Source organism: Chiloscyllium plagiosum, unplaced genomic scaffold (assembly GCF_037043375.1).
Source record: "Chiloscyllium plagiosum isolate Xiang-an unplaced genomic scaffold, Cpla_swu_hap1 HiC_scaffold_12, whole genome shotgun sequence".
In the NCBI taxonomy this organism is placed as follows: domain Eukaryota; kingdom Metazoa; phylum Chordata; class Chondrichthyes; order Orectolobiformes; family Hemiscylliidae; genus Chiloscyllium; species Chiloscyllium plagiosum.
In genome coordinates this window covers 20,836,712-20,859,571 of record NW_028270150.1, presented here as the reverse complement: position 1 = coordinate 20,859,571, position 22,860 = coordinate 20,836,712, and the positions used below count along the sequence as shown (strand labels likewise).

Genomic DNA, 22,860 nt, shown 5'->3' with positions numbered 1-22,860 from the left:
GAGCACCCGGAGAAAACTCACGCAGACACGGGGAGAACGTGCAAACTCCACACAGTCAGTCGCCTGAGGCGGGAATTGAACCCGGGTCTCCGGGGCGGCGAGGCAGCAGTGCTAACCACTGTGCCACCCACATTTTTTATCTATTTTTTTCTGGAACACATTAAAAAAAGGTCTCATCAAAAAAAGGTCACATTAAAAAATGTTGTGCCCTCTTGTGGGACTGTCTAGGACTAGAGGGCATAATCTCAGAATAAGGATTTTAAGACAGAGAAGAGAAGGAATTTCTTCATTCAGAGGGTTCTGAATCTGTGGAATTCTTTACTGTAGAGGGTCATAGATACTGTGTCCTTAAGTATATTCAAGGTTAAAAAAGACAGATTTTTAATTGGTAAGGAAGTTGAGAACTATGGGAAAAAGCAGGAAAGTGGAGTTGAGGATTATCAGATCACTCATTGACTGGTGGAGAAGGCTCAATGGGCTGACCGACCTCTGCTCTTAGGTCATCTGATCTTTGCGTGAAGAAATTCTAAATGGCCTGCAGCCTATTCTGGGACTTTGTCACCTGGATCTTGATCCTGCAGCCATGGGAATCATCCTTCCTGCATCGATCCTGTCAGGCTGTTGAAGAACTTTGTACGTTTGAATGAGATTACCTCTCAATCTGATCAACTCCAGAGAATAAAGGCCTCTCAGTCTCCATTGGGCAATTAGCATCAATAAGGCAACTTGAATGTAGTGTAGGCTCCATGGCACTTCACAGAATAGCCATCAAACAACACATGACACACAGCCAATTAGTGGGACATTACATTCAAGAAGGAATTGCTTTTAAATAGTGCCTCAGGAGCAAAGGCTACAGTCAGACAGCAAGGTTTAGGGAGGGAGTTCTAGAGTTCAGGGACCTGGCATTTGAAGATGGGCAAGAGGTAAAAATTGGAAGAACATAGGGAAGTTGTAGGGCTGGAGAAATGGAGATGAGGGCATAGACAGATCCTAAATCAAGGATATAAATTTTAAAACTGTGGTGTTTCCAGATCTAGTGCGAATGTTGCTCAGTGAGTGCAAGGGGTGATGGGTAGACTTGCATTGGTATGATTCAGGCTATGGGTAGATGAAGTTGATTTAGCTTTTGGTTGTGAAAGTTCTGGATCAATTTAAGTTTATGGAGAAAGCAAAGGGAAAGGCCAATCAAAAGTCTTTTGGAATAATTAGACTGAGAGCTAACAAGAGCTAGTTTGGAATGTCACCAGGAGATGTACTGAGGCATGAGACTGGCACTGGATAGGGAAATAAACATTCTTCGTGATGGAATGTAAAGGTGTTCGGCAGTTCAGCATGGGCGAGGAAGGATGCCTTGCATTTATCTGGCTTTTTCATGATTTCAGAATGTCACAAAGCAGTTTCCAACCAGTGACAGAAACAGGAATTGCTGGAAAAGCTCAGCAGGTCTGTCAGCATCTGTGAGGCAAAGGGTCACCAGACCCAAAATGTTAACTCTGATTTCTCTTCACAGATGCTGCCTGACCTGCTGAGCTTTTCCAGCACCACTCTAATCTAGACTCTGGTTTCCAGCATCTGTAGTGCTTGTTTTTACCTTCAGTCCAACTGCTCCATGCTGACCAGATATTCTAAATTAATCTAGTCCCATTTGCCAGCATTTGACCCATAACCCTCTAAACCCTTCCTATTCATATACTCGTCTAGATGCCTTTTAATTATTGTAATTGTACCAACCTCCACCTCTTCCTTTGGTAGCTCATTCCATACACGCACCTCCCTCTGCGTGAAAATGTCACCCCTTAGGTCCCTTTTAAATCTTTCTCCTCTCACCTTAAATCTATGCCCTCTAGTTTTGGAGTCCCCCACCCTTGGGAAAAGATTTTGTCTATTTTCCCTAACCATGTCCTTCATGTTGTTATAAACCTCTATAAGGAAACCCCTCAACCTCCAAGACTTCAGGCAAAATAGCCTCAACCTATTCAGTCTCTCCCCATAGCTTAAGCCCTCCAACCCTGGCAATATTCTTGTAAATCTTTTCTGAACCCTTTCAACATCCTTCTGATAGGAGGGAGACCAGAATTGCACACCGTATTCCAAAAGTGGCCTAACTAATGTCTTGTACAGCCACAACATGACCTCCCAACTCCTATACACAAGGCTCTGACCAATAAAGTCAAGAATACCAAATGTCTTCTTCACTATCCTATCTCCACTTTCAAGGAACTATGAACCTGCACTCTAAGGTCTATTTATTCAGCAACACTCCCAGGAACTTAGCTGTAAGTGTATAAGTCCCGTCTGGATTTGCCTTTCCAAAATTTAGCACCTCACATTTATCTGAATTAAAATCCATCTGCCACTCCCTGGTCCAATGGCCTATCTGATCAAGATCTCGTTGTATTCTAAGGTAACCTTCTTCATTGTCCACTGCACCTCCAATGTTGGTGTCATCTGCAAACTTACTAACTGTACCTCCTATCTTCACATCCAAATCATTTACATAAATGACAAAAAGCAGTGGACCCAGCACCGATCCTTATGCCACACCAGGAGTCACAGGCCTCCAGCCTGAAAAGCAACCCTCCACCACCACCCTGTCTTCTGCTGGATCTGTTCACCGTAAATTTTAAATGATCTTTTTGACAACTATCATTGTTTTTTTTCCAACAGAAGTGACCTCTACTGCTTCAATTCCTAAATCAAACTCAGGACAGCTGAGCAAAGTCATTTCAACAAGCACTGAACTGGAAAGCAACTCATCACTTGAAAGGAAATTATGCTGTATGTATTCTTTACTTGATTCAAATGCTGAAGATCTGAAACAAGGACAGAAATTGCGGGAGAAACTCAGCAGAATTGAAGAAAGACCCAAAATGTTAACTGTTTTCTCTTTGCAGATGCTGCCAGACCTGCTGAGTTTCTCCAGCAATTTTTGTTTTTGTTTGTTTGTGCCCTTTCCACCAGTTTTTTTGGGCATGTGTAGGTATTTGGGATTTAAACAGAACTAATTTGCATACTCATCAACCAGTGTCACTAAAAGAGCCAGTACAGACATCATGGGCCAAATGGCCTTCTTCTGTGCTGTAACACTCGATAATTCTGTTTTGGAGTTTTCCCAGTAGCAGTATATTCCAACATTCGGAGCTGTCCTTTGTTAAACGACTGAATTATCATGTGATGAAAGAGAAAATCTGTGTTCTTCCAAATCTGGCCTCTTGTACATCCTGATCATAGAATCATAGAATCCCTACAGTGTGGAAACAGGTTCCTTTGGCCCAACAAGTTCTCACCGACTCTTGAAGAGTAGCTCAGAAGACCCATTCCCCTACCACTCTACATTTACCTCTAACTAATACCATTAACCCACACATTCCTGAACACTATGAGTGATTTACCATGGCCAATTTACCTCACCTGCACGTTTTTGGATTGTGGGAAGAAACTGGAGGAAACCCGCGCAGACACGGGGAGAATATGCAAACTTCACACAGACAGTCACCCGAGGCTGGAATCCAACCCAGGTCTCTGGTGTTGTGAGGCAACAGCGCTAACCACTGAGCCACTGTGCCACCCTCTGTATCAATCCACCATGTGTGGCCATCACTTCAAACTACCAAAGTCCTCAGTTCTGAAATTCCTTTCACAAATCTCCCTACCTCCCTCTGCCTTTAAGCTGCTCCTTAAAACCAAGTTTGGCCATCATCCCTCATACCTGCATACATGGCTTGGTGTCAACTGTTTCTGAATGCAGTAGCTCCTCCCCCCCACCGTACCCATGGGGGATATGTTCCAAGACCTACCGTGGAAGCCTGAAAGCCTGGGAAATATACCTTCCGGGCAGCCTCCTGGTCCCTGGTTCTGGAATGTTCCCTTTTATATGTCCTGGCCACGGTAAACCGTGGGTAAGTGAAACCACGGTAGCCGGACCATGGATAAGTGGGTCACCCTCTACTTTCCCATGAAGTATTGATGGTCTTCTTACCATATTGAGGTTGCTGATAAATGCAAATTATTGGTGTTCTGAAAACCCACAGAAGCCACATTTGTCTGTTATTGTGGCTATTTTTTGTTACTTCTTCAACACACCATGTTACATTTATTTTTTTGAGATGCCTATGCTGACTGGATCAGATAAGTAACTTTTTTCTCCAAGTGTTTAATAATTGCACTCTGTAAACAAAGTTAAAATCACACAACACCAGGTTATAGTCCCACAGATTTATTGAGAAGAACTCGCTTTCTGAGCACCGCTTCCTCTGAAGAAGGAGTGGTGCTCCGAGAGCTAGTGCTTCCAACTAAATCTGTTGGACTATAACGTGGTGTTGTGTGATTTTTAACTTTGTCCACCCCAGTCCAACGCCGCCACCTCTGAAAACAGTTGACTTTAATATCTTATTACCTGCAAATCGCAACCTCTTGCGGTTAATATATATCCGTATGCTATTATACTACATGCTAAAGGTGAGTGAGGTCACCACACAATCAAAAGTTGCTAACCTAACTCATTTTCAACAGCTCCCTCTCCAGTTACAAACCTGGCAATTGCCAAACTCACCAGCAATAGCTTCCAGATCCTTTGGACAACAGTTACCAGCAAAAGGCAAATGGTTACTGTGCAGGTGCTGAGGGAAACTGATGTTGTGAATGAAATAGAGACTGAGGAAGTGGATTGGACGGTCACCGGATTGGAACCCGGGGTTATCTACACAGTGAAAATCCACTGGCGATCCTGTGAAGACAGCTTCAGCAAGCAACTGAAGGTGAAAACAGGTAATGGCTTAGCCCTTGGACATTTTCACACTCACTCACCAGAATGACCTCCTCAGTTTGTCACAAAAACAATTCTGATTGGAATTGGACATTCCTGTGCCAGGTTTCTTTTTAAAATTCCTTCAGTTATCTTGGAAATATTGACTCTTGTTTGTGTAAGGTTTTGAGAGTCAAATGGCCCTCTTGTACCACATCCAAGGAATCCATCTCTGGTTCCATTAAACATAAGAACAAAAAAAAACAGAAGAACTAGGAGCAGGAGTTGGCCATCTGGCCCTTCGAGCCTGCTCCACCATTCAACAAGATCATGGCCTCAGCTCCACTTACTCACCCTCTCACCACAACCCTTAATTCCTTTACTGTTCAAAGCATTATCTATCTTAGCTTTAAAAACAATCATTAAGAAAGTCTCAACCACTTCACTGGGCAGGGACTTTCATAGATACACAACCCTCTGGGTGAAGAAGTTCCTTCTCAATTCAGATCTAAATCTGCACCCTCTAATTTTGAGGCTATGCCCTCTTGTCCTAGTTTCACCTATCCTCTCTACCTCTATCTTATCTATTCCCTTCATAATTTACCATGTTTCTGTAAGATCTCCCCTCATTCTTCTAAATTCCAATGAATATAATCCCAGTCTACTCAGTCTCTCCCCATAAGCCAACCCCCTCAACTCTGGAATCAACCTAGTGAACCTCCTCTGCACCCCCTCCAGTGCCAGTACATCCTTTCTCTAGTAAGGAGACCAAAACTGCACACAGTACTCCAGGTGTGGACTCACCAGCACCCTGTGCAGCTGCAACATAACCTCCCTGTTTTTAAACTCGATCCCTTCAGCAATGAAGGGCAAAATTCCATTTGCCTTCCTAATTACCTGTTGTACTTGCAGGCCAACCCTCTGTGATTCATGCACAAGGACACTAAAGTCCCTCTGCACAACAGCATGCTGCACCTTTTTACCATTCAAGTAATAATTGGCAATGGAATATAACCATGTCAGACTAGCTTCACTCCCAACAGATACTCCATTTATCAATTTCCCAGATTGAATTACAGTGTATCAGTTAGAGTCAGCACTAGCTACACTAATATCATCAATCATATTGATGTATCTTTGCAGAAAACGACAATGCTGTCGGTGACTAGGAGTGATTTTACCTCTATCCTCCACTTGTTGCATTTTGCTGGAGAAATCATTCTGATTTTACAACTGGACGATACTGCAGCTTCAGTAATGATTCAGCAAGTCCTGTTCATTAGGCTCTGGGAATATAGCAACATAGAAAATAGGAGAAGGAATTGGCCATTCAGCCCTTTGAGCCTGCTCCTCCACTCGATGTGATTGTGGCTGACCATGTAGTTCAATCCCCTGCTTGCATTTTCTCACCATAGTCTTTGATTCCTATACCCCTTAGAACTACATCTGACTCCTTTGTGAAAACATCCAAAGTTTTGGCTTCAACTGCTTTCTGTGGCAGACAATTCCAGAAGTTCACCACTCTCGGGTTGAAGAAATTTCTTCTCATCACAGTCCTAAGTGGCCCACCAGCATCCTTAACTTGTGACTTTTGTTTCTGGAGTCCCTTTGTTTACCTGGTTTAGTCCTGTTCGAATTGTACTGGTTCCTATGAGATCCCTGAACAAATCCCTGATTTGTTCAAAGCAAAAACTAACTGCTTACTGTAAGTCCCGTTCAACCTCCAGCTGGCATGAATGCAACACAATGCACCCTAGTCCAGACTGAAGCAGCACAGCCTCTTACAATGCCAGGTAGAATGATGGGTTATCTAGGAGGCATTAAGCAGTATTTAACCACAGGGGTAATTGTTACACCATTTTCCCTAAATAGTATTTCTCAATGTCTTTCAGCTGCATTACTATTGGATGGACAGGCGAGGATCAAGAATTATAACTTCACAGAGAGTCTCAGCAACTCCACTAGCAGCGAATTTAAGCTGTTTGCAAAACTTTGGTACCGCGAGGTAAGGGTGCCTGACACAAGATACAACTGTAGCTTGAACACATGGTAGGAAAGGTGTGTTCAGAACTATGGAGTGAGATAATTAAAACCGAAAGACCTGCGGATGCTGTAAATCAGAAACAAAAACACAAGTTGCTGGAAAAGCTCAGTAGGTCTGGCAGCATCTGTGAAGAGAAATCGAGTTAATGTTTCAGGTCAAGTGATCCTTCCTCACAACTTGGGTCACCAGACCCGAAATGTTAACTCTGATTTCTCTTCGCACTTGCTGCCAGACCTGCTGAGCTTTTCCAGTAATTTGTTCTTTTGTTTGTGAGTGAGATAACTCACTGTCAGATCTTATTATCTGGGATCTATTTTTTTTCCTTCTGGCTGGGAATGTCCTTTGTGAGGTGAGTCTGAGTACACTATGGTTCAATGAAGGACCATGCTGTATGGTGGTCTAGTGGTTACAATGTAATATGGTAATTCTGTATTGTACTATTACTACACAGAGCAGCAGTTCAGATGTTATTATTTTACTTTCCATCATCCAGGCGAGTCCGTAGGAATGAAAGGTTAATATCTTGGATATCTTTACAAATAATCTGAGAGAAATATCTTAAGAACATTCATTTTCTTTTCCACTTTCTGTAGACTATTGATATCATATATGAAAGATATTTGATTGGATAGGGTTGAAAATCACAGGACACCAGGTTATAGTCCAACAGGTTTATTTGGAAGCACTAGCTTTTGGAGCGCTGCTTCATCAGAAGGAGAGGCGCTCCAAAAGCTAGTGCTTCCAAGTAAACCTGTTGGACTATAACCTGGTGTTGTGTGATTTTTAACTTTGTCCACCCCAGTCCAACAGCGGCACCTCCAAATCATGATTGGATGGGAAACTGGAAATAGTAGGTCATGTGATGAAGCCTCCAGCAACCTGAGCCAGCAACCCTACTCACAGCGATAGTTTGAAACTTTGGATTTGAATAAAGTAAAATCTTGAAATAAAATGCTAACATGCCTCATGGATTAACCATGAGACCTCACATGTTTAACCCGAAATGTGAAATGGATTCTGCATTCACTAATATGATTGGCTCCGTGTTGACCTGCTTTTGAACCAGCTTTTCAATTTTATCAATGATCTACTGATGGTCTGAGAATATTTGAGAACTTAAAGTTGAGTCTGCTACCACTGAGGTATGGCCCCACACTTTGTGTGGCTCTGTCTAACAAGCGGTAATCTACTTTTCTGGTGTGATCAACACACCAGCAAGGCAGCTGTGAAGGAGAGTCACTTGAAATGCTAACTCTGTTTCTCTTCACAGATGCTGCCAGACCTGTTGAGTTTCTCCTGTGTTTTAGCAGGGCAGTATTTATCATTCATTCCTTTTTATGTCTTGACACGTGTATCAGATAGAGTAGTCTTGGGGAATCAGCTCAACTTTTGCAAATTTTCTGCAGGGTTTAGTGTTGGTTTCTGATGCTGTCCTACACATTACCAGGTCTGTTACATGACTAACTGGAGTGACAGGCTGGAAAGGAGATGGCAGGCAGTTGGTTTAACTGCACGCAGCTAGATCTGACTGGACCGCCATCAGGTCTTGCAATCATTTGCTAAAACTGCTCATTTCAAAGCTGAGTGCCAGCTTCTATTCTTTATGAACCTTCAGAAAACCCTATCTGCTCTCCCCTTCACTTTCACCCACATTAATACCTGTGAAGAGCTCCTTTGGCAATAAGATCAAATCCATCCAATCAGCTGCCCATGCTGCTTCCACCAGTCCACATGGTGAAATTTCCATTTAAGATCTTCTGCCGTCCTAAATGTGAATTTTTACTATTCTCCAATTTTTCTCTTATTTCCCTTCAGGTTCCACTGAGATCTCACCATGGTTATGATATCCTCCTGCTTCTTGTGACCCAACCTTTCCTCTAATTCATGTATGTGGGATGTGCTCATAACTGGCTGGGTCAATGTTTATTTGCCATCCCATCAAAACATAGTGGGGAGCTGCCTTCTTGAACTGCTACAGTCCAGGTGCTGTAGGTAAACCCACAATGCTGGTCGGGAGTGAGTTCTGAGATTCTGACCCAGCAACACTAAAAAATAGGAATATAGTTCCCAGTCACGACACTGAATGTCTTGGAGAGGGACTTTCAGTTGGCGCTGTTCGCATGTATCTGTTGCTCTAGAGGGCAGTTGTCGCGAGCTTTGAAGGACCTATTTGAAGATCTTTGATGGAGTTCAACCTGGATAAATGCGAGGTGATGCATTTTGGAAGGTCGAATTTGAAAGCTGAGTACAAGATTAAGGATAGGATTCTTGGCAGTGTGGAGGAACAGAGGGATCTTGGTGTGCAGGTACATAGATCCCTTAAAATGGCCACCCAAGTGGACAGGGTTGTTAAGAAAGCATATGGTTTGAATTAGAATTAGATTAGATTAGATTACCTACAGTGTGGAAACAGGCCCTTCGGCCCAACAAGTCCACACCGACCCGCCGAAGCGTAACCTACCCAGACCCATTCTCCTACATTTACCCCTTCACCTAACACTATTAAGCATGGCCAATTTAGCATGGCCAATTCACCTAACCTACACATTTTTGGATTGTGGGAGGAAACCGGAGCACCTGGAGGAAACCCACGCAGTCACGGGAGAATGTGCAAACTCCACACAATCAGTCGCCTGAGGCGGGAATTGAACCCGAGTCTCTGGCGCTGTGAGGCTGCAGTGCTAACCACTGTGCCATCGTGCCGCCCATGGTGTTTTGGCTTTCATTAACAGGGGGATTGAGTTTAAGAGTCGTGAGATCTTGTTGCAGCTCTATAAAACTTTGGTTAGACTGCACTTGAAATACTGCGTCCAGTTCTGGTCGCCCTATTATAGGAAAGATGTGGATGCTTTGGAGAGGGTTCAGAGGAGGTTTACCAGGATGCTGCCTGGACTGGAGGGCTTTTCTTATGAAGAGAGGTTGGCTGAGCTCGGACGTTTTCCATTGGAGAAAAGGAGGAGGAGAGGGGACCTAACTGAGGTATACAAGATAATGAGAAGCATAGATAGAGTCGATAACCAGAGACTATTTCCCAGGGCAGAAATGACTAACACGAGGGGTCATAGTTTTAAGGTGGTTGGAGGAAAGTATAGAGGGGATGTCAGAGGCGGGATCTTTACACAGAGAGTTGTGAGAGCATGGAATGCATTGCCAGCAGCAATTGTGGAAGCAAGGTCATTGGGGACATTTAAGAGACCACTGGACATGCATATGGTCACATAAATTTGAGGGTGCATACATGAGGATCAGTGGTCAGCACAACATCGTGGGCTGAAGGGCTTGTTTTGTGCTGTACTGTTCTATGTTCTGTGTACTATGAATTTCCACCATACATCTAGTACACTGCTACAATCGAGTGTCGGTGGTGAAGGGAATGGATGTTTGTGGGTGTGGTGTCAATTAAGCAGGTTCAAGGTTCTTGCTGCTTCAGATATCTTGAAGTTTATTGACAATACTAATATTAATGTAACAATATCCCAGACTCACTAACAAACATGGTTAGTGTTTGTGATTGCTATGTGATTACAGCATATATCTGTCTGACTGATATTAGTGCACTGATTCCATGACACAGACAGAGTGACTGAAGATGAGATGGATATTTTGATACTTGAAATACATGCAATGTGATGTCATGTTACTGTCTTTAGGTCTGGTCTGGATTTTATGCCACAACATAACATCTCCCACTTTCCCCTTTTTTGTTGGATGCAGATAGATATATTGTCTCTCTATATATTCAGATGATCCCTTGATGAACAAATGATCTGACCAGACTTATAATGTACATGACCTGCTGATGTAACTTCACTTGTGATTCTCTGTGTGTCATCATGGGTGGATATCTATCATTTGTCAATCGCATGTATTTGTTCAACTGCCTCTGAACTTTGGAGGGAATTTTGGAAATTTCCTTTGTCCAATAGTGCATTAGTGGTATATTCTTTGGATTTGACGAGAAGTGCTTTTCTGAAGGATTTGATGGTTGCTAATAAGGCAATGACCAATAAGGCTGTTAGCTAACTTAAATTTCAGTGGAATCATGTGCAGTACCTTTGCCTGTGAGTTGATTGATCATTTCGTCCAGTACGGAATAAACTGAAGCCTGAGTATCCTGAAATTTAATTGAAGTTTAAATTTATCTGTAAAAATCTGAAGATGCTTGCCAAGATCTTTGTGACCATCATCAGAACTACCAGAGGATTTTATTCTTATCCTTTCTGTGTCCAAAGTCAGAAGAGACTTGACTGTCTTTCTTTGAATGTAATCTTTTTCTTATCACTTATCAGCTGATTCACAAAGTAAATATTGATTCTTTAAGTGATTGAGTTCTGATATTCAATTAATGGATTGCCAGTCTGTTGATAGATTTTTATTTTCCACCTTTTTTGCGTGCTCTTTCTGTGCACTTTAAAAGTTACTGTGCTAGAATTGATGTTGGACTGTAGTGATTTTCCTTTTTCAACTGGTTTAACTGGTTCTTAGCTCCTTTTCTTTTTTCTTTTTATTAAATGTTATTGCCCCTTAAAAATCACAGGCTTATGCCTGTTTCTTAACATTTGTACCTAAAAGTAAGCAGCAATAATATCATACACCTTTTTTACATTCTTGTGCCATTTTGGGAAAATAAAATGGTGGAATCGACCACATTTAGGCACAGATAAGGCTTTTAAATAGAGAAAACACATTTCTGGGGTCTTAAGCTGAATATTTCATTACAGAAATATCTTCTTACATTGAAGCTATTCCTTTGTCATCTTTTACACTGTCTTTTGAAAAACATCGTGTCAGTTGTTGTAGCCTTTTGTGCTTTTTTTGTTTCTTCTTAAAGAAGGAGACAGAACGCTTCACTGAAGGTTGTATAGCTTTTAATTATAGTTGTATTCTGGTTTTGGTTGTAGTTGTAACTTTATCTCTGAGCTCAGACGTATTGATGGATTACGTATGGAAGGAAATCTTACACAACTGCCAGGCTGATGTCACCTTTTCACTCAGTTTTAACAACTGCTTGCTGCTGTTGAATTAATATCATCACTAGCCTTTAGTGCCCACCTGATGCTACCATGTCAGCCATTATTATGTGCTTTGTCATTTTCTCATCATTTGCTCATGTAACATATGCCACAAATGTTGGGTTTTTGTTGAGTCAGATATCTTGAAGTTTATTAGCATTGTTTATAATTCTATAATATCGCAGACTTGCATTCAGTCTGGATTCTGTGCTTACTGTATTACTGCACTTTACATGCATGTAACTGACCAATTGAAGACACTACATGGACTCAATGATTCAGAGATACAGTAGATAAAGTGGGTACCTCAATATAGGAACATCAGGTGTTGTGATATTATGCGACTATATTAAAGATAGTCTATTCTGGAATCTATGCCTCAATGTAACACTTTGCTGGGACAGCACTCTCCTGCTTGCTTTTTTAATCATCTATTTACAACCAGAGTGTCACTTGCAGTAGATTACATTCTCACTCCGCTATCATTATATCCGGCATCTCCCAAGGTTCTATCTTTAACCCTTACATCGATGTTTCATCGGTGAGATCATCTGAAGGTCCAGTGTTCGTTTTCACACATATATACTGATAACACTGAACTCTCCCTCTCATCGCTTCATTCCTCCACTGTTGCTGAATGATCAGACTGCTTATCCAAGGCCCAGTTAGGGACAGTGTTGATGTAGCAATTATGTCGCTACACTAGCAATCCAGCAGATTCCCAAACACATCTGGGAACAAGAGTTCAACTCTCACCATGGCAGATGTGAAAGTTGTATTCAATGAAAATCTGGAGTTTAAAAGCTAGTCTTGATTTATTTGACTCACTAATGTCCTTTAAGGAAGGAATATCTGCTGTCCTTACCTTCTCTGGTCTACATGTGACTCCAGGCCCACAGTAATGTTCATGACTCTGAAATGTCCTGGAAAGCCACTCAGTTAAAGCGTAGTTAGAAATGGGCAATTAATTCTGGTCTAGCCAGTGATGAATGAATAAAATGAAAGCATCAGCTGAGCAGAAATGTCCCTCTACTACATATGGCAAAGACATTTCCTTTTTAAACTTTTTTTAAACACTCTCCAAACTTTATTACCAACTGATTGACTCCATCCCACTCACCGGCAACAGTTCAAGCTCAAATGAATATGTTTGCAATCTTAGTGTCATATTTTACTCCCTAGATGAATAAGTGGTGGTTTGGTTGGTAGCATACCTGCTTCTGGACTGCAAGGTTCTGGATTCAAATCCCACTCTAGGGCTTGAAGTAGATTTTCTTTTCACTTGTGGGACATGGTGAGTGACATGGTGGCTCAGTGTTTAGCACTGCATCCTCCTGTGTTCAGTTCCAGCCTCGGGCGACTGTCTGTGTGGAGTTTGCATGTTCTCCCCGTGTCTGTGTGGGTTTCTACCATGTGCTGCAGTTCCCTCTCACAGTCCAAAGATGTACAGATTAGGTGGATTGGCTGTGCTAAATTACCTCATAGTATCCAGGGATGTGAAGGGTCGACGGGTTAGCCATGGGAAATGCAGTGTTACAGGGATAGGGTGGGGGGATGGGTCTGGGCGGGATGCTCTTTGGAGGGTTAGTGTGGACTCGATGGGCTGAATGTCCTGCTTCCACACGGTAGGGATTCCATGATCCCCTGGCTTGATGGTAATGGTTGAGAGGGCGACATGCTGGGCCATGAGGTTGTAAATTATGCTAGAGTACAATTCTGTTGCCTTTGATTACCCACAGCAACTTCATGAATGCACAGCCTTGAGTTACTGTATCTGTTCAAAATCTCTCCCATTTAGCACAATGATAGTGCCACATACATGGTGGAGGCTATTCTCAATGTGAAGGCGGGACTTTGTCTCCACATAGACTGTGCGGTGATCATTCTTACCGGTACCTTCATGGGTAGATGTACCGACAGCAGATAGATTGGTAAGATTGAGGTCAAGTGTGCTTTTCCCTCTATTAGTACCCTCATCACCTAACCCAGACATGCTGACACTCCCTTATGATAATGATGGAGCATTGCACTTTTTCGAATGAAGTATTAAACTCAGGCCCTGTCTGCTCCCCTGGGTGGTTGTATAATAATCTGTTTCAGAAGACCGTGGCAGTCACTCTGGTGTTCTGGCCAATAATTATCCCTAAGTCAGTATCACAAAACTACAACAGATTATCTGGTCATTACCTCATTGCTGCTTTATGTGAGTTTGATGTGTGCAAATTGGTTCCCGCACTTGCTATGACAGTGACTCCAGTTCAGAAAGTGATTCAGTGGTCTGAAGTTGCTTTGAGACATCTAGTGGTCATGAAAAGCACTGCATATAATATTTTCACTTTGCTGCAGTTGCTTTCAATGAAACAATTTATAGAATGGATTAGATTACTTACAGTGTGGAAACAGGCCCTTCGGCTCAGCAAGTCCACAATGACCCTCCGAAGAGCAACCCACCCGGACACATTCACCCCTTCACCTAACACTATGGGTAATTTAGCATGGCCAATTCATCTAACCTGCGCATTTTTGAACTGTGGGAAGAAACCGGAGCCCCCGGAGGAAACCCATGCAGGCACGGGGAGAATGTGCAAATTCCACACAGACAGTTGCCTGAGGCAGGAATTGAACCCAGGTCTCTAGTGCTGGGAGGCAGCAGTGCTAAACACTGTGCCACTGTGCTACCCACCTTGACACAAGTCAAAATCAAACACTAGGTTATAGTCCAACAGGTTTATTTGGAAGCAGTAGCTTTCGGAGCGCTGCTCCTTCATCAGGTGGTTGTCCCTTCCTGATTTTTTAACTATGTGTGACCCGCTCCAAAACTGGCATCTCCAAATCATGAAACAAATCAGATTTTACCATCAAAACTAATGTAGAAACTGTAGTTAGGTTCTGTTTGATCTTTCTCAGTAGATACAAAATTAAAGCATCATACTTGGTATTTGAAGTATTTTACATTACTAAACTTCTCTGTTGGTAAATTAAATAATGTAAAATAAATTTTAAAATATAAAAGAAACATAGAGAGATGCTAAAGTTTTCCTTTCCTCCTGTTTGCCATTGCTGAACCTCTCAATTATCACAAATCCCTGACCCTGAATCTTAGCTGCACACCTTCCAGTTCATAGAGTCATAGAGATGTACAGCATGGAAATAGAACCATCAGTCCAACCCGTCCATGCCGACCAGATATCCCAACCCAATCTAGTCCCACCTGCCAGCACCCGACCCATATCACTCCAAACCCTTCCTATTCATATACTCATCCAAATGCCTCTTAAATGTTGCAATTATACTAGCCTCCATCACATCCTCTGGCAGCTCATTCCATACACGTACCACCCTCTGTGTGAAAAAGTTGCCTCTTAAGTCTCTTTTATATCTTTCCCTTCTCACCCTAAACCTATGCCCTCTAGTTCTAAACTCCCCCACCCCAGGGAAAAGACTAGGTCTACTTATCCTATCCATGCCCCTCATAATTTTGTAAACCTCTATACGGTCACCCCTCAGCCTTTGACACTCCATTGAAAACAGCCCCAGCCTGTTCAGCATCTCCCTGTAGCTCAAATCCTCCAACCCTGGCAACATCCTTGTTAATCTTTTCTGAACCCTTTCAAGATTCACAACATCTTTCCGATAGGAAGGAGACCAGAATTGCACGCAATATTTCAACAACGGTCTAACCAATGTCCTGTACTGCCGCAACATGACCTCCCAACTCCTGTACTCAATACTCTGACTGATAAAGGAAAACATACCAAGTGCCTTCTTCACTATCCTATCTACCTGCGACTCCAGTATGAACCTGCTATGAACCTGCACTTCAAGGTCTCTTTGTTCAGCAACACTCCCTAGGATCTTACCATTAAGTGTATAAGTTCCGCTAAGATTTGCTTTCCCAAAATGCAGCACCTCGCATTTGTCTGAATTAAACTCCATCTGCCACTTCTCAGCCCATTGGCTCATATGGTCCAGATCCTGTTGTAATCTGAGGTAACCCTCTTCGCTGTCCACTACACCTCCAATTTTGGTGTCATCTGCAAACTTACTAACTGCACCTCTTAGGCACGCATCCAAATCATTTAAGTAAGTGACAAAGTAGAGGACCCAGCACCAAACCTTGTGGCACTCCACTGGTCACAGACTTTCAGTCTGAAACACAACCCTCCGCCACCACCCTCTGTCTTCTACCTTGGAGCCAGTTCTGTATTCAAATGGCTAGTTATCCCTGTATTCTGTGAGATCTAACCTTGCTAATCAGTCTCCCATGGGGAATCTTGTCGAGCGCCTTACTGTAGTCCATATAGATCACATCTACCGCTCTGTCCTCATCAATCCTCTTTGTTACTTCCTCAAAAAACTCAATCAAGTTTGTGAGACATGATTTCCCATGCACTAAGCCATGTTGACTATCCCTAATAAGTCCTTGCCTTTCCAAATACATGTACATCCTGTACCTCAGGATTCCCTCCAACAACTTGCCCACCACTGGGGTCAGGCTCACCGGTCTTTAGTTCCTGGCTTGTCTTTACCGCCCTTCTTAAACTGTGGCATCACATTAGCCAACCTCCAGTCTTCCAGCACCTCATCTGTGTCTATCGATGATACAAATATATCAGCAAGAGGCCCAGCAATCACTTCTCTAGCTTCTCACAGAGTTCTAGGGTACACCTGATCAGGTCCTGGGGATTTATCCACCTTTATCCATTTCAAGCCATGTTGTATGAAAGGAGAGAAGATTAGCCTTCCCCTTGTTAAGGATGGAAAGGTTCCTAGTGGCCTTACACAACACACAAATGGTTAAGGCATTGACATCTACTTAGTGGCATCTAACCATGGTTAGGCCAGTTCACTGCCATTCCTCTAACTGCAGTGGATCTTTTCTCTTGACAACTATCCTGTTCCCTCCATTTCCCACCCACAGCTTCCGTCTCCCAATCCCCTATTGTGAGATGAGCAGCAAGAGACAGGAAGGGGATTGCAAGAGCTAGGCTGCAAGCCAGAAAGTCAGCAGAGAGTAGGAAACCCAGAGGACTGATAGAGGCTGCTCCATAATGCTGCAATTCGGGTTTACTGTACGTGGTCCCTGATCAGACTCGGCATGAAAAGACTTTAAAATGAAACTCCTGATAATTAAACATGAACCTGAAAAGGGACCCAATTCACTGACTAATGGAAAGTAGAATAACATAAAATGAGGCAACTGAAAACAGGGATTTACTGTATCAATGCAAGTCTTTCATCTTCTGGGCTCGTTTCCAAGGCTATCATGAGCTAGCATACTCCCACCTCACAAACAATATCTGACCTGGCCCCCTTATATGACTTTGCTTTGTAGTATGTTTTGTAATACTCCTGTGATGGCCACTTGGAATAGGTTGTTTTATTAGAGATGTGAAATGAATGTAAGCTGTGGCTGTTTTTGTTGGAATCTGAATTAAACTTTTGTGGTATCATAAACACAGGGTACTCTTCTGTGAAATTGCTGACTCAGACGGGAAGTTAACACTGACATGAATAAAATCAAGCACAAAGTAGAAATTACTACTTACAAGAGATTATAACACTTTGTTTTTCAGCTCGAAAACTCCCTCCCAACAGCAATCCATCAATTATACCAAAGTGGGAAGATTCTGGTCCGGATAAAATCTCTCAGCAATGGGAGCATTGTGGTAAACTTTGCAATCGTTATTGATCAAGGAGTTACACTGACTGTGTGGAATATATCCTCTGCTCTGATCTCCTCTCTTCACAATAGCTCTATCTTTGTGTATGATCATAACAGCACCTCCATTTCAGGTAAGTGATTACTTCGGGATCTTTTATTCTTAAAGGTGGGAAAACTATCTAGTTAATATTTGCGTGTTGCTCTCTTGACTCTTCACCCACCTTTATTAACTTGAGCTCATCCAAACTCTGCTGCTTGTGCTATTGCACTATCAATCCCATTTCCCCAAGTCCTGTGCTCAGTGGCTCCCATCAGCTCCCATTCTGACAATACCACAGTTTTGAAACGTTCATCTTTGCTTACCAATCCATCCATAGCCTGGCCCCTCAATATCTCACTCATTTTTTTCAGTCCCACAACTCTGCCAGATTCCTGAGCTCTCCAACTCTGGTCTCTTGTGTTTCTCCAATTTTCATTGTCTCACCCCTGGCATCTTGCCATCAACAACACAATGTTCTAACATTTCAGGATGAACCATTTTGGACTCGTCCCTATCCCTTTTTCTATCCTTTCGTTATGTCTTTCTCTGTCTATCTTTCTGAATTCGAATTGGTGGAATTTAAATTCGATAAATAAATCTGGATGATGAAGTTAGTCTCAGTAATGGTGGCTATCATTGGTTGTTGTAAAAACGCATATGGTTCACTCATGTCAGTTAATGAATGAAATCTTTCATCCTTACTCGATCTAACCTACAAGGAACTCCAGGTCCTCAAGAGAAATTTGATTGACGCTTAACTGCCCTCTGAAATGGACAAGCCACTCAGTTCAAAGGCAATTATGGGTGGGCACCAAATATTGACCTTACCAACGATGTCCATATTAAACGAAAAATTTTCACTGAAATAATTTTCACTAAAGCAAGACACTGATTACCACTCAAATTGTAGTTAGTTGTCAGCATTTAAAAAAAATTGATCTTAGGGTGTGTGCCTTGCTGGATAAAGCAGCCTGGTAGCTCAGTGGTTAGCACTGCTGCCTCACAGCACCAGGGGCCTGGGCTTAATTCCAGTCTTGGGTGACTGTATCTCTTTCAGAGATCCCAATACTGTGCATTTGGCGATCCAGTAAAAATATTCCTTAATGTTTTTAAACTTCATTGATAAGGCTGAAGGTGGGCTCATCACACAAAATCTATATTTTCAGGAAATGGCTTGTCCATTCCTGGCATGCCTGATTTTAAACACTTGAAACCTGGAAATAACTTTGCTCAGTTAAATCTGAAGCAATGCCTTAATGAGAGTTCTGATGACAGTCCAGCTAATCCACACAATGCAAGGAACAGGTTTTATATCTTAATTATAAGCATCTTCTTGTAGATAGACAGACACAGGGAGAAAACACCCAAAAGCAGTCTCTAAAGACTATTTAAAGAGTACCAATGCATTGAACACTCAGTTAATGAGGAGGTTTCAGTGAATGGTGTGCACGCGTGTGGCTGCCAATTACGTTAGATACACAATTCATTGGAGTTGTAACCGCGGGAATTCCATTTAATTATTTCTGAGTGTTTTCCCACTTTAGACGTTGATGAATGTACCTCCCCTATTTACAACGACTGTTCACCTCACGCAATGTGTAAAAACATGGAAGGTTCGTACGTCTGCATCTGCAGTGAGCATTACACAGATGTGAGCCCAACTTGGCCTGGCAGATTCTGTGAAGGTAAGACCTGATCTACTGGAACAAGTAGTTGAGAATTTAAGCAGGGTTTCTTTTGTGGATGTAAAATGAGACATTTATGGGTGGCCCAAAGATCATGAAGCAAGGATTCTTTATTCCGCTTTCATCAGGTCTTTAAAAACATTGAGAGAAATTAAGACTAAGCTAGAATAATAGGGTATAGGTTCGCATCTTGGATGAGGAATCCATTGTCTGTCTGTCAGTCTCTCTATGAGGTTTATGCCCGATAACAACCCTCCCTTTGTCCAGAGAGGATCTGCAGGTACTCTCCAGCTCCAGCTCCCCTTGCTCAGTGCCCTTTCTCAGCTGCTGCTGGAGACACTTGTGGGATGCACAAGAATCTTAGGCATCACTCAGAAAATAATGTGCAAGCTACACTTAGATTAATCAGCAGGTTCCCTGCAATCCTTCAATTGAAGCCTGCCAGTATGCCCAAGAAAAGCAGGCAATTTTGTATCGCTTGCCTCTTTAGGTTTGTGGAGGTTGCAAAAGGTACCAATGTGACAACCCTCTTTCCTGACATCGTCATAGACTAATAGAAGTATATATCACAGAAAGAGGCCCTTCAGCCTATCTCACATGTGCTATCTCTTTGATTTGATTTGTCACATATACTGTGACACAGTGAAAAATATTGTTTTTCATGTCAAACAGACAAATCATAAGTACACCAGGATAATAGAACAGAATGCAGAATAGAATGTTACAGCTACAGAGAAGATGCAGAGAAAGATCAACACTAAAATGCATGAGAAAAACCGAAAGAACTGCGGATGCTGTAAATCAGAAACAAAGACAGAAATTGCTGGAAAAGCTCAGCAGGTCTGGCAGTATCTGTGGAGTGAAATCAGAGTTAACGTTTTGGGTCATGTGATTCTCAGAACTAAAACGTAAGAGGTCCATTCATAATTCTGATAACAGCAGGGAAGAAGCTGTTCTTAAATCTACTGGCACATGTTTTCAAACTTTTATATCTTCTGCCCGATGGAAGACGGTGGACGAGAGTATAACTGGGGTGGGAGGAGTCTTTGATTATGTTGGCTGCTTTTCCAAGGGATCGGCAAGTGGATACAGAGTGAAGAGTTATCCACTGAGAGACTCACCTCCATGCTCTTTTTCCCAGTCATTATAAAGAAATTTGGAAAATCTGGTGGGTGGATTCATGGCGAGCACCTAGAAATTAAATTTTATTCACAATGTTTCACGTAATTTTCATTGAATCATCATAGAATCATATAATCCCTTCAGTGCAGAAACAGACCATTTGGCCCAACAAATCCACACTGACCTTCTGAAGAGTAATCAACCCACAACCATTTCCCTAGCCTATTACTCTACATTCACCTCTAACTAATGCACCTAACCTACACATTCCATTCTGTTCAGGCCAAAGGGACCCTCACCCACCAGTCAGATGAATTCCCATTGGTTCTGTGGGGAACACCTGTCAGAATCAAGAGTCCTTTAGGCCACTGACATAGCCGCTGAACACTATGGATAATTTAGCATTGCCAATTCAGCTAACCTGCATGTCTTTGGATTATGGGAGGAAACTGGAGCACCTAGAGGAAACTCACGCAGACAATGGGAGAATGTGCAAACTCCAAACAGACAGTTGCCTGAGGCTGAAATCAAACCCAGGTCCCTGACGCTGTGAGGCAGCAGTGCTAACCACCATGCTGCCTTTTTGCAGCTTTTGCGGCTGGAATTCTGTTGGTCAAGCCTGAAATTTGGGCATCTTCAATAAAGTACTTTCACAGACTAATCCTAATGTCCTCAATGAGAACATTGAGTACTGAGGGACAGTTGGAGTTAATGGGGTGCAGTCCGTTGTGATGAGAAACATGGTGGCTGACCCAATAATCAGGGCACAGGCTCCTGCCAAGTTGCAAAATCTCCCCCAGATTTAGTCAGAGGGCAGAAGGGACTGACATGGGATTCCAAGCACATCACTGACAGCATATTAACTGGGCTCATTAATGAGCTGAATGACACCCATTATCCCAAGCACATTACAATCTGGTGGAGCTCAGGATTCAAGTGGAGGCTTTCTCTTGTTGGATTTGCCAGTGGCCTCTGATGGGTGGAGGGGGTGAAGCGGGTGAAAGGTGTCAAGTGGATGAAGGGGGTGAGTGGATGGATGGATGGTGGTGCTGGAAGAGTTCCTTCACTATCAGGTACCCTGTATCATGGAGAGATGTAATGCCAGCCCTTGTCTTTGACCTTCTTCCTGCCTCCCTCTCCCATGACTCCCACCCCACCTTCACTTAGCTTTGGCCTGATATCCCACAATGATCTCTGATGGGTGGATTATTGCCAGCAGCAACTACTCCCAATGCATCTTGGTTCCATGAGAAGTTGCCAGGCTCTGATCAGCTCTCAGCTGTTGGGATATCCTCCTGCTGGAGATCTCAGCCATGGGGAAGCGGACCTGACAGTGGCCTAAAGGACTCTTGTTCTGATAGGTGTTCCCACAGAACCAATGGGAATTCCTCTGACTGGTGGGTGAGAGTCCCTTTGACCTGAACAGAATCCCAGCCAGGGAAACACTGGACTGAATTGTCATCACTGAAAGAGGTGGCTGAAGCCTGGTTTGATTTTAGATTAGAAACCTGTGTCCAGGAGAGGATGGGGATCAGCTGGGGCTTAGGGAGAGTGAGGTCGGGGATAGGAAACTGCTAAATTAAATTTAAAACTTTGAAGTCTTTCAATGGCACAAAGATGGTCCCCTAGAGTAAGAGGTGGGCCCTTGAAAATGGAGACCAGCTGTCAGAAGCAAGTTACATCAAACTGCGTTCATCAGCAGTTCATGAGATACTAATTCTCAGGGTAGCTAGGAAGGGCAAATAAATGCCAACTTTGCCTCACCCCAAATCAATGTTTTAAAAATCAGTTGTGAAATTACTCAATTGTATCTTTTTACAGAAGCCTCAACGACTGTGCTAACTCCTACAAGCACCCAGGGACAATCATCTACTGTCTTTCCCTCTGCAATGATCACCTATGTCAGTGGGCCAGGATTTTCAGCTGGCTTTCCATATTCAAACACACCTCACTGTGGTACGATATCTGCATTGTTTCTATTTTGCTTTATTCCTATTGTCTGTTCAGATCCTTTATTGTCAACAGATCTAGGGAATCATATTTACTATCACATAGGACAGCGTGTTTATCATTTTCAACCAATACCACATGCATACATGCACATAAAGTGCACAATATACAACAATGCACAAGTGCGTATCCATATAACACACGAGCGCATGCACACACAAAAAAACACACACACACTGTGATGATAATATGGCTTTAAGAAATGTATTTTGTCCTGGTACTTGTTTGAAATGAGGTTTTAAGACAGAAGTGTAAGCTGTCTATTGAAAGCCCATAAAGTAAACAGATTGTGAGGCCTTGTGCTTTTTTTAAAAAGTTGGAACAATAGAAGCAGTCTGAACGGGTGTGGCAAGTTCCCACAGAACCAGGATTTTTTAGTTTTAGTTTTTCAGTAGCAGCCACTGGGGTCTTGAAGCTGGATGCAGGGGCTGTTTTCTCCTCTCTCAGTTATGGCTAAAAACCGAGAGTTTTCTTTCTGCTGCTGTAGTTGCATGCGAGACAATTTGTTTTACTGAATCTGCCTTTGTCAAGGGTT

At 42.7% G+C, this 22,860-nt stretch overlaps 1 protein-coding gene and 1 non-coding gene across 4 annotated transcripts in view; both read left to right on the top strand.

The window, feature by feature from the left end:
* Positions 1–22,860, top strand: part of LOC148148498 (uromodulin-like 1) — a 120,317-nt gene that overhangs the window by 24,160 nt on the left and 73,297 nt on the right. For all 3 annotated transcript variants that reach the window (XM_087992480.1, XM_087992479.1, XM_087992478.1), the window contains exons 6-11: positions 2,671–2,781; positions 4,516–4,770; positions 6,640–6,752; positions 17,380–17,599; positions 19,053–19,193; positions 22,137–22,271. In XM_087992480.1, coding sequence (XP_087848606.1) covers positions 2,671–2,781; positions 4,516–4,770; positions 6,640–6,752; positions 17,380–17,599; positions 19,053–19,193; positions 22,137–22,271 — 975 coding nt within the window. The remainder of the gene's footprint in view (positions 1–2,670; positions 2,782–4,515; positions 4,771–6,639; positions 6,753–17,379; positions 17,600–19,052; positions 19,194–22,136; positions 22,272–22,860) is intronic.
* On the top strand, positions 16,517–16,645 carry LOC122555609 (U6atac minor spliceosomal RNA). The gene has a single exon (XR_006313327.2). It is a non-coding gene; the product is annotated as a U6atac minor spliceosomal RNA (small nuclear RNA).